This window comes from Gobius niger (assembly GCF_951799975.1).
Source record: "Gobius niger genome assembly, chromosome: 1".
NCBI classification, from domain to species: Eukaryota; Metazoa; Chordata; class Actinopteri; order Gobiiformes; family Gobiidae; genus Gobius; species Gobius niger.
The window spans coordinates 64,544,970-64,557,753 of record NC_136852.1 but is presented as its reverse complement, the minus strand read 5'-3'; the positions used below and the strand labels follow the sequence as shown (position 1 = coordinate 64,557,753).

The 12,784-nt window shown below is 41.8% G+C and overlaps 1 protein-coding gene across 1 annotated transcript in view; it reads left to right on the top strand.

Annotated features, from left to right (window-relative positions):
• The window catches only part of efna5b (ephrin-A5b), a 133,178-nt gene extending 120,726 nt beyond the window's left edge, over positions 1-12,452 (top strand). The window contains exons 3-5 of the mRNA XM_079572067.1: positions 10,431-10,496; positions 10,766-10,846; positions 12,315-12,452. Of these exons, the coding sequence (XP_079428193.1) occupies positions 10,431-10,496; positions 10,766-10,846; positions 12,315-12,445 (278 nt within the window). The 3' untranslated portion in view covers positions 12,446-12,452. The remainder of the gene's footprint in view (positions 1-10,430; positions 10,497-10,765; positions 10,847-12,314) is intronic.
• The last annotated feature ends 332 nt before the right edge of the window (positions 12,453-12,784 follow it).

Sequence of the window (12,784 nt, the reverse complement as noted above, 5' to 3'; positions counted from 1 at the left end):
TATGTCAAAATGTTTTAGCTTTTCTGTATTTGTTCAGTTTCTTCACTCTACATCCTCAACTCCAAACAGCAAAGGCTTTACCGTCCATTTAGCACTTGCTATTTGTTGTCGTAACAGACGGGCTTTCATTATAGCCACCAGGACAAGTCAAGTCCCACAGGTCACCCTTTAAAAATAAACCACTATGTCACCCTCCACGTTAGCCTTATAACCAGTCTATTATTAGCCCAGGGTTAAGTCATGCGCTGACAGGCCAAAGAGCGCTAAGTAAGACCCTCCATAAACGTTCTAATCAACTTACTTGCGTTTGACCGGCAATAAAGTAGTCATCACCTGGAAAAGGGCATTAAGGTTCCCACTCATGAATTGAATGGGCCTCTTTTTTTTGGCTGATTTAGTGCTGTCAAGAAAAGACATCATTAAGCTATTAACACCTTATTATACTGTTGTTGACTGGAGATTTTTCATTTTTGTCCCCCTCTCCACGCCCACATCTTTGCTCAGTGAATCAGAGGGCGGTGTATGGAACTGGCAGACCATAACAAAGACTGGACATGAGAGTAAAAAATGCCATACGCTCTCATATTTTAACGTACAACCTTTAGCTTTGATTACAGCACACATTTGCTGTAGCATTGTTTCAATAAGCTTCTGCAGCACTGTCAATTTTTCACCTCTAAGCCCTCTCCAGCGCATCCTAAAGATTTGGGTTAAGATCTGGACTCTGGTGGCCAATCCATGTGAAAACAATGTCTCATGCTCCTGAACCGCCGTTTAACAATGTGAGCCTGATGAATCCTGGAATTGTCATCTTGGAATATGCCCGTGCCATCAGGGAAGAAGAATTGAGTATTACCCTCTTAATCTCCACCTGAAACAAGAATGATTTCTCCAGTTTGGCTTTACCCAAATCTATACAGCCACAAAAGAGGTCCAACACATGCCGGGAAAGCAACAATAACGCAATAAAATAAAAAAAAAGTGACCAAAAACACGACAAAAACACTGCAAAAATGTGACATAAACGTAGCAACAACGCGACAAAAAAGTTACAATCAGTTTTGTGGGTCTTAGCTTTCAAATGAGGCATTACCCTGGCCTATAGGCTGCAAGCTACAGAAGCTTTTAGATTTGCCGACCTGGAGAAAATGCGCTGAGTTCAAGTGGGGGTTAAGAGGTTAAGGTAGTCAGCTGTTCTCATTCTTTGGCACGTAATAGAGCTCAACTGGTCACGTGCCCGGGGTCCATAATTAAAAATCTCATTCATATCACTGTATATAATTGTAATTGCTATTGTAAATACTGTAAATATTGTATCTGAATGTTTGAGGTGATCCTTTTGCCGGTGCCTTATATGTATTTTATATTGTGAACGAACTCTAAAGTCAGATGCTCATTGGTCACTGTGTAAACCTGCTGTCACTTTGCCTCTGCCCAGGGACGACAGATGAAAATTAGCTTGTAGCTATCTCTGGTCTGTGCAACACATTTGTTGTGCAATGTCCCTGTCAAATAAATAAATAAATACATATTTAGCCTTGACTTTTCGTGATGGTCGGTAGTTGGCACATAGCGGATTAGGTGACTGGAAGTGGGCGGGACAATTGAGCTCTATGCGCTTCTCCACTGGCACTTCCTACCCAGCCCAGTGCCAGGTCTACCTGTGTTTCCACCGGTCAGACCAGGGTCCACCATTACATTTTTAAAAGAGCTTTACAATTAAAGAACCGCTCTTTATTTTTCATTTTGTTCAGCCACCTCACACAGGAACCAAACAAAAGAACTGAACCGCTAATTTTCCTTTGTGCTCTTTGCCATTTTCCAGCTCGACTTTTTCGGAATCGTGTCCCTGGAATCATCATTGAAATTATTCATAGCTCAACTAAGTGTGATCTGAGTGTGTGGACAGTAATTGCTCTGAACGACTTTTGGCTGCGACTCAAAACTAGAGGACACTTGTGAATGGGCGACATTTACCCAGCCCTCCTTCTTCACACAGCTCCATCAGAAATCATCTTCACTTCCCCTCCCATTGTGTGCTCTCGTCGTAGCATCTGCTAAATGGGCCTCTCCACTGGATAGTCGGCTGCCTCCATCACATGCGCAAAAAAAAAAGTTCTTCGGATGGATGTCAGGATTCACTTATTTCTCACCGTCGCCTGTAATTAATGGAGCAAACGGAGTATAACACCAATTTGAATGAGCGTGTCGTCATGAGCAAAACTGTGCAGCTACTTTGGTGATTGGTAGAAAGCATGATCTCCTGGATAATCTTGAGTTTTTTATCCATCCTACGTCTTAACCCGAGTAAATTCAAAGACATTACTGGCAGGCTGGTGAAAATTAGTCTCGCCACAACTGCGTACTGCGAGCAACAGTGCATGGGCCACACTGTTTAACCTGCTGCAACATAACAAATGGGCGTGGATCAAAGGATTATAGTCACATTATTAAAACCAGCTGGAAACTGCATGAGCTATACGGTCGATACATAATGGCAAATAAGGCTTTCATGTCGCAGAATAAATGATTCCGATATTTTAAGCTTATGCTAATGCTGTTTGTGTTTGGGGTTTGGATAGAGATCAAGTTAGGGTTTAGCCAGAGCAAATATGTACAATATGTCAATGAGGAACAGTACACAAAATGTGTCCATACCATTAAAGTAAATCCTGGCCTATGTCTTGTGTTTTGTTTTTTTTGTCTATATTTAGCTCAGTTTGTCCAATCTTTGTTTGCTTGTTTTTTTTTCATGGCTTACCTTTGTTTTCAGCTTTTATTTTGAACTCTCTTTACCGCAGTTGAATATTTTTAGCTCTATCTGAAATTCCAAATTCTGTCGATTAACTTGTGCCTGACTCGCCTGGAGTTACCCTCCCACACAGTCTGAAAGAAGTCGTCCCCGGCTGAATCGAGCCATTAACAAATGTACTTTTGATGAATCTTTCCAACACTGGTAATGCTTGCTGTACATTTTCTCTTAATTCATGAAAAACTATTTCTGGCTAATCTGCGACATTATTTCAGCCTGGAGCTTGTTGATACAGCCAAACGTCAAAACGTTGGCAGGCAGCGACTATGTGAGTCTATCCCAACAAGCATCAGATTTAATGGTAAAAAACAGCTTCTTTTAGCGATTCGTTGAGTGACCCTGAATATTCTTTTACAACCAAACCATTATGTTTTTTTGAATGACGACCAGGAAATCAATTTTCTACCATGATATTATCCGTGGAATATGCTCGACCCAAACTTGACTTTTAGCGTCCTATCAGTATAGACACGCAGTTTTATGTCCTCATGTCTGGAATGTGCTGTTGAATTGTCCATTGACAGACAAAGGAAATGTGTTTTCCAGATAACATTACAGTTGCAATAGAGCTTGGCTTGAGCTGTGATTGAAACAATGCTGTGCCTAAGCTGCGCTGAGCCCACCTGTTTGTTCTTCCGTAATTGGATTCTGCTTCATTCCATTTGCCTTAATGCTGATGCATAATGCAGTGCACTAAGGGGACCAGCCATTACCAGAGCTGGAGGTGTAACCTGACCTCCTCGCTGCCCCCCTCCCCGTCTCTGGGACATCTTTTCAGGGCTCTGTCCTTCAAAGCGCCCACTTGCCCGCTCTGGATAGATTGATGGTTGGGGCTGTGGGCCTGATGAGAACCAGAATAGCAGGTGTTGATGTTCCAGCCTAAAAGAACAATACACTGGCCCTGTGCAGCATGTTAATCCAAAACAAACAGCCTGCGCTATGAACGCGCTGGGCTCAGGCGAAGAAAGCCTCGTCAAACACAGCGTGATCCAACAAAAGAATCAAAGTCTGCTGTTTGTCCTGGACTTGTCAAGAATGTGCAGTGTTTGAACACCAGTTAGCAGCAGCGCAGTAACTACTGCCACATCTTTCTCACATTAACAAAGATCTAAGCTCCCTCTTTACGCTTGCTTTTCACTTCATCACTCCTCCAACAAAAACGTGACACTGATTAAGGGTTCTTAAGACAATTGTCAATTCAATCCCTTGATAATTTTGGACTATTTGGCCATCAGGCTTTGTTGACAGACAAGAATATGCAGGATCTTTGGGATCCGGACTTGAACTTCCAACACTATCAAAGCTGGTCTGAGTTGCATATGTTCTACGCCTCTACCACATGGGCACCACCTTCAGTAGTGGCTCTGTTAACATTTAGCCTGCCTTCTTTTACAATTGCCACCTAAAATGAAGGGTTAACAAAAAGCACAAAATAGTGACCTCCCCACCCCAGTGCAGTGTCCATCTAAACAAAGATAATTTAGCTGTATCACTAATGAAACAATCCAGTGCTCACCGTTCATGCGTTTGTTTATGGCACGGACACATGCTAACAATCCCAACGCCCGGAAAGCTTTATGTTGCTGTACAGAGGACCTCCTACATGTTTGGCTGTGTCTCTTCCGTCAGCCTGTACTTGTGTAAACGATCAGCTGCTGCCCAGGGCTAAGTGGCTGGTGTGGATGGCAGTGACTCAGCTCGGCCTACCACGCAGATCAAGATAAGGCCTTCAGAGAGAGAGCGCAAATGCCGTATGTGTGGGGCTTGTGAGCCGGAGCTGTTGGATATGGCTATGGAAACGCCATTGTTATCGGCGCTGAAACATCTTATATTAATAAGCAGTGATAAAATGTACTGGCAAGTGCACATAAACAAGCATCATTTGTGTTGCGATCTGTGTGTTCAGTTCCCACCACTTTGGATGTCGACTCGCTGTTATTTGTTAGTTTTGTTTGCTTAAATTGCAAATGTTCTTAAACAATTCTTTCTTTGTTTTTTGACATTAATCAGTTTGTGTGTTTATGAAACATTTGCAATCTTTTTTTTTTTTCAACATTTGCAATCATGTTAGATGGATTTTGTGTTACTGTCCCTGTAGGGAAATTTGTCCTCTGCAGTTAGACTCCAATTTAGAAGTATACAGCTGGAGATTTTAGCCGACTGCACATAATTTTAGCCAGTGAAAAACATGGACTTAGCTTCGCTGTTAGCTGCAGAAAGCCTGTAAGAAATTGGGTCAGGCTCCCTAATGTTTGTCTTAACACAAACTACATCATTCTATAGTTTTCCTTTCAATATTTTTTTTATTTATTTTTGACCTATTCCAAATATAGGAGGCGGCTCCAAAAACCCAGCCAAATTGCTAGCATGAACGAACTTCAGTTAGCCACCCCATCACTTAGTCCACTGCTATTACAGTCTATCATGCAGACACACTGGGAACTTACAAACTCCAAACGGAAAGGCCCCCCCCCCCCCAGCCTGGGAATCTAACCCAGGACTTTCTCTCTCATCGCTGTAACCCTGCCTCTTGTTGGTTTGGAAACTGACTGGGATATCATTTTCGCTCTCACTTTCAGGTCATGTCCATTCTGCATGATTTGTCGACGCTCAGTACCGACAGTTGAGATCTGTTGAAAATCTGCATTGCACATGTGCTCGAATAGCGTACGTGACCATTATGCTGTATGTGAGGTTCTTTAAGACATAGCAATGAGAGGAGTGACACGAGTCATGTGGGCATCGGTGTACGATCTGCGAGTGTGTGGGAGAGTGAAAGTGGCCAAGGTTCGTTAGCGTGTCATGGCAACCTCCACGGCGACTGATAATAAGGCCCTTCCATCACTCTTGTCCCTCTGCATTTTCTCTCATCTGTTGAATTTAAAGGCGAAGAGAGAGAGAGAGAGAAAAAAAAAAGGAGAAAAAGAGCATCTGATCGCAAGTCATCCGCCGCTGACACATGACTAAGGAGCTGATAACGACCGATGAAATGCCGACATTAAAAGACAGCGGCGGCAAGGTCGAGAGGGTAGGGAAGGGAGAATGAAGCCTCGGCACTGATGAGATGCACAGGCGCCGCGAAATCAAAATGACTGAAGGAGCACACGCTACGCATTTGATAAGACGCATCGAGTGCAGCGGAATGGAGAGATCAAGCCGCTGGAAGACGGAGTGAAGCGCAGCGGTTCAATCTCAGCCTCAGCCTCTTTTATTTGTCGATAGCTTTCGTAATGAGCATATCCTTGACACTTTTTCCGCAGGTTTAAATTCCTGTATTATGCATCATTCAAAATTTGCACTCAACTACTTCTGGTAGGGCTGCTTATTTGAAATCACGATTATGCAAACGATTATTTGTTGCCTTTAAAAAAGGTCTATTTTATTTATATATTTATGAATATAAAAAAAACTATTTTGATTTCGATTTCAAGTATAACCCGATTAAGGAGAGGCCTCTGTTTCACACCTGCCCCCTGCTGGCCAGCCCTCACACCTGCGCAAGTAAACTGAGCAGCGCGGCCTGATGACATCATCACACAGCGCTGTTTGTTTTTATGTCAGGCAACAGCATGAGCCATGGCACGTGAAATGCGAAGGGAAAATAATCCCAGCGCCATGAAATAATGCAAGTCTGCTTTGCAAAAAATTGAAAAAATATATATATATATTTATTTTTTCGATTATGCTAATTTTATAATTGTTTAGTGTAAAAAATCGAAATTGTAATCGAATTTCGATTAATTGCACAGCCCTAACTTCTGGGTATTACTGGTAAAGTAAGCTCTCCTATCATATTTGTTGGACAGTGGTATCTCCGAAGTATCTAGCACAAAGTTGCGTTCAAGTTCCTTTCGACAGCCAACCGTCTTGCTTCCAGGGCTTTGCTTTGAGCAAATTCAATGGGCTCCAGACAACAATCGTCCCAGGCTGGTCCCTGATCGCCTCAAACTTCTCCAGTTTGCATGGGTTTTGTCAATCCTGTTCCAGTCCAACGAGGCAGAAGATGTGACTTTCCCCACTTTAAAGTAACTGCAGTGAGTTTGGGTACGAACATGATCAGAAAGAGTCCACCGAAGCTGTACCTCATCTTATTTATATGCCATTCCTTGAAAGCAATTCGATCTAATCCAGCCCCTTTGATGACTTCACACATACTCACGTGTACAAGGCGATTCTGGATCGTTCTCCAGCCGATCCAAGACCACCATTTGCGATCTGTCAGCTCCTCTCTACTCTAGCCTTTGCCTGCAAAACCCCCTCACTGCGCTTGACCCGCTTCCCCGCGCTGCACCCGCTCCCAGCTGCGTCGCCCGCTCTCGTCTGTCAGCATGTGCGTACCCATTCATCAAAACCTAACTGACGGCTGTGCGGGGAAAGGATATTGAAACTCAGACCCCTATAAATTTACCTCTATTAAATGTTTCAGCAAATGGCGGATACGTTTCCAAGCGCAGAATTTATGGGCTGCTATGGGCGTTCGAGAGCTTTTAAAATGCTTAAGTTTCCAATGTTGTGTTTCCAAACTTTTAGTGCCTAGAATCGAGGGCACTTGGGGCTTTTCAAGGGGTATCTGTGCTTTTGGGTTTTTCTTGCTATCGTTAAGTGATCCTTTTTCCCTTTGCTGGTGTGTGGATGCGGTTTGGTTGACTTGTATAATACAGTGAGCGTGCATTTCATTCAAACATTTTCCCACGTTTGGAGTAAGATGCCAATACCAAACGTTTCTAGCCTTACCTGACAGTTTTTTTCAACTGGATGAAAGACTTTTTAATTACTTCTGGGCAGGTACATGGGCGACGAGGGAGCAACCCAATGTTTATCCCGCACACTACAAACAAAAGCCTTTATTAGGGGGACAGCAACATTATTTTAGTGCTGAAGTGTTGATGTCTCTTCATGGCAGCCTTACATTGTACAGTATAGATACACACGGCATCTCGTCATAGAAGGGGGCGTGGCCTCGCCAAGGGGGAAAACAATCTTTTGGGAAACACAGTTTTTCACTCTTTTTAGCCATTTTCTGGTGGAATATAAACTTATTTATCACATACCAATAACGTCAAGTGTAAATCAGGTCCATATGGATATTCTCTCACCGCAGATTGTTCAGTTGAAGTGAAAAAACGGCAGTCATAGCAAAAGCTAGCTAACCGTTAGCATTTGCACGATGCTAACATGTAGCATTGTGTTAGCATTCTCCGCTATTTATGTATTTATGGGCTGTTGAACCACTTTGCTCCTCTCCATGTCTTTGTATCTTCATTTAGTAGAAAACCATATGCATAATTCAGCATTTGTTAAAGTAGTTTTTGAATAATTAGGGAAGTTTTTTCAAAATTGTTTTCCCCCTTCACTGTTTTCAAACATGACCATGTATGGGCTATTCCAGAGATGCCGTCTGTATCTATGTTAAATGTATGGACACATTGCTTGCTTGTCTCTTTTTAACATCACACTGACTGGGACTCTTGATTCCGTTACGATGACACAATCCTGATCTCACTAGTGCCACTACCTTCCACACTCGTCCCTACATGCGCTGATGGATGTATATAATAGCGGTCTGGGTGTTGTCTGTGACATGCGGTTGACCCCTATGCTTTGTCCACCGCAGACGGCACCTGGTCCCCCTTCTGCGACACCATTAGTGCTCTGCCAGACAAACACATCAACACACTCGGCCCATGCGGGTTATTTTTAGGGCGCCCAGATACGAGCGCTTGGGTCCCTAACTCTCTGAGATTCACACCCCATGGGCCCGGCAGGAAGGGATCTATTTCTTGGAAGTAACCGCAGGCCCGTATACAAATGCACACTGTGTCCCATAAGGAGCACTCAAGGCTGTACATTTGGAAGAACAGTAAACAACATGTGGAAAGGGATCTGGGCTCTAAGAAGTGGGCAATTAGGTTTTTTTTCAAGAGCGCTACTTAGGCTAATGTGCTAGTTTGGGTTTCTTTTTTTTTTTTTCCGTAGAACTACTTTTGTATATTGGGGCTTTTTCTTGACACATACATTATTTTAAAGGTACTATACAGAGATATTTTTTTTAATTATGTATTTCCCCCCTACCTGTTCAAGCAATGTGCTAAGGTGTAGAATGAGCCCAGACCTATTTACCACAACTGTCTCTGAAATCCTGCACTGTCACTCAAAAAGATGTTTCTTCAGGTGCCTTCATGCACGAGCTTAATATATATAAGGTGCAGTTACACGTATGACCTGAGGTGGCAGTAGTGAGTATAAAATGGCCAACTTGCATCTAGCCCCTTTAAGATAATCAAAATTAGAATAGGTTTTATCATCACATTCACAAGCAGTTTCTGTCCAACATAAAACAAATAGTAAGTATATATGAGCAAACAAAAAATAAAATAGGATAAAAATAAACAATATGGTATGGTAAATCTATATGGTAAAATGATACGGTAAAATGAGCTGAACTTGGGATATACAGTGGGAGGAAGAAGTGAGTTGATCTTTAAAATTACAAGAATGAGTAAGCATTGTCTCGGCCAAAGGAATCTAACGGTGTACTCACTTATTCATCCCTGTCCTGTGAATGTTTACATGTTATGGCCAATAAAAATATGATAAAATGTACATGTGTGGGTGGTATTAGTTTAAGCAGACACTGTTCACTCATTCTTGTGATTTTAATAAAGATCAGACCACATTTTATGACCAACTCAGGCAGAAATGTAAGAAATTCCAGACAGTGCACTCACTTTTTCCTCCCGCTGTACATCCGGCACGAATGGTGGATTTACAAATGTACAAAAAGCAGCAGATGTTAGGTGAACATACACGTCAGGTAGTGCCATTTGCACGACATGTTCATGAGTTATTTAGTGCTGATGAGTCTGATGGCAGAGGGGAAAAAGCTGTTCATGTGGTGAGAGGTTCTGGTCTGGATGGATTGTAGCCTCCAGCCTGAGGAGAGGAGGTCAAACAGTGAATGTGAGAGAGGTCAGCTGTGATCTGACCTGCACATGTGAACTAGTTATGTTTGAATAAAGCAATGTTTAAGACAAAAAAACAAAATTCATAGCATTCTTGGCTGTATTTTCAAAATTTTAAGAACTGCATGGCCAAATATACTAAATAGTTCAAGACATTAAAGGGGCTAGATGCAAGTTTGTCATTTTATACTCACTACTGCCACCTCAGGTCTTATGTGTAACTTCACCTTCTATATTAAGCTCGTGCATGACGGCAGTTCGGACCCGAATTAGCACCTTTTTGAGTGACAGTGCAGGATTTAAGAGGCAGTTGTGGTGAACAGGTCTGGGCTCATTCTACACATTAGGACATGGTTGAAACATGTAGGGGGAGGAAAATAAATAATTTAAAAACATTTTTAAACTCTGTATAGTCCCTTTAAACTAAGATAATTTTTGTCTGGGCACTGACACTTTTACCATTTCAAGTTGAATCCAACACCTTCGTTATGATCTGTATTTGGCTTCCATTTAACTTTATCAAAAGAATGTATTTCCCTCAGAGAACATATCTATAAACATGTTGACTGTACCTTCATTACGTCTGATGTCACATATTTTCTTGCTGTTAGATCTGCAACATCTTAACGTTCTCCCTTTTATGTTTTTTTTTGCAGCGTCGACCATTGCTGAGGATGGGAGGAAAACATGCCTGAAGCTCAAAGTTTTCGTTCGACCATCAAGTAAGTGTTTGCGAACCTCTCTAGGCTTCGGAGCGCACAGTAATTGCAGCTTTCCGACATACAAAATCCAAACAATGTAAATCCGCTTCTCTTGTCTTTTAGCCATCTCAGAATAAAAATAGCTTCAATGTGTTTGAACTTAAAATGCGCCTCCCTTGAATGTTGCCATGAGCCTGTTGCTACTGTATGTGGAAAAATTGGGAATGGGGAGCTTTAAATGTGACTAACGTACTTTGGCTAATCTATTTTCTTATCTTTCTTTGTTGTAGACACCTGTATCAAAACTATAGGTGTACATGACCGCGTTTTTGACGTAAACGACAAAGTAGACAATACATTAGAACCACGAGGTTAGTATGGCTTCTTGCTTTTTTTTTTATCCTTTTCGTCTGTCTGTTGTGCCGTGTGTCCCGTTTCCATTTGCTGGTTGCTGTTTGTGGTGATACAGTGTTTATTGTTTTCAAATTATACCAAGAAAATTCATTTACAACGTACAATGTGAATGCTTGATTTGTAGTGTTGGTTTTGGGGTTCTACATGAATGATGCATGTATTTGCAAAGCTGTGCATGTTTCATTAGTTTGACTAATCCACTGTTTTCCCTGCATACCTGACTGAGAATGATTTCAATGTTTGTTTTGTCATCGCAAAAAAACAAATCACCCATTTGCATTTTCATTTTAAATGCATTTTGTCTAATATATACCTCAAGTGCACAAGTTTGGGACCAGCTGAACATTAACATTAAAACCGCAACATCTCTGGCCACTTTAAAAAAGAAGAATTGAAGAAAAATTGAGCTTCTAGGAATTTCTAATAAATCCTTGCTGATGATTTCTAACAAGACTTATTGACTCATGTCTGATAGTAATTATGCACTTATGTGTGTAAGCAAAAGATATGTACCTTTTTTTATGTAAAATGTATGCACTTCTAAGCTAGTAAAAGTAAGGTAAGGCAGTTTTAAATTAGAGTAGGTAAGGTTAGTTGGTAGGTATTTAAGGCAATATGTATCCCTGGTTATTAATGTATGTTTGTGTTTTTAATATTGTGTATCATCTTGGGCCCTATATATAAACTACATGTTGCTTCAAGGGTGTCCCATTTATGGATATGCATTATCATCTATGAATGAATGTGTAAATGCTTTTACTGTTTATCTGTAATACCGACCATCAGTGACAAGGCATGACCCGACTATAAATAAGAATTTCCTCAAATCATGATCAAATTTGGCCCTGATATTGTAGTGTTTCCACGCAGTTCTATTGATTAACACATAGATCATGAGCCATCCAAACATGCATTCTCATAAATCATCGTGATTTACGGCATGTGTGACATTTTATTCCTGAAGTACTTTTTCTAAATTGATTTCCTTACCAGAACTGTCAAAATTCTACACTGAAATGGAATGAATGTCAATGGAAAGAAAAAAGCTACTAGCTCACTGTTTAGCTGGAAACTAAAAGTCTCTCAGTGGCATCTATTTCCATTCCCTTAAGGCTCATAAGTGTTCCGCACAAAGTGTCATTTCTTTTTCTTGTGCATAGCTTGTGTGATTCTTCTTTTGCACTTGCACGCTGATGCTTTGGTGTGAAGTGTTCGCTTAGCTTCTGGCTGTGCATGCTCAGCTGCTCGCTCCTTGTGACACGGTAGTAAATACACCAAAAGACATTCGGGATAGTTCATATGGCTACAAAGACTTCGCTTCCTTGATTTGATATGCATCTAATGGCTCCTAACTTTTCACAGATTTTCCAAACAAGCTGACGCGCACATCTCAAAACTCTGTGTTGCTTTCTTTCTCCTCCGCAGACGACACCAGCCACGAATCCGCCGAGCCTTCTCGAAGCGAAGAAACAAACGCTGCGTCACATCTCCGGAAACCCACTCCCCTTCTGGCCGCGTCGTTGGCGTGCCTAGCAGCGGCTCTCTACACGTTATAGCGCCTCCCCCCCTTTTTTTTCCTGAAGGGGGAAACTACACCTAGCGTGGCCTGATTCTGCAGGGAAAGGGGGCGGGATTTGGGTGGAGCGTGCCAGCCTGATTGGAAAGAGTCAGAACAAGCTTCTTCTCATGGAACCCTCGACTTTATTCCAACGTTCAAAAAGATTTTTCGGTGGTCTTTTTCTCCGTTCTCGAGTTGGATGCGGGAGAGACAATTCCCCCCTTGTAAAACCTTCAAACTAAGATGCCAAATGCCATTTTTTTTTTGACACTTAGTGATTCTTATTTTCCCGTGACTTTTTCCACATCCTTTTTAATTCTTAATCCCTGCACCATTG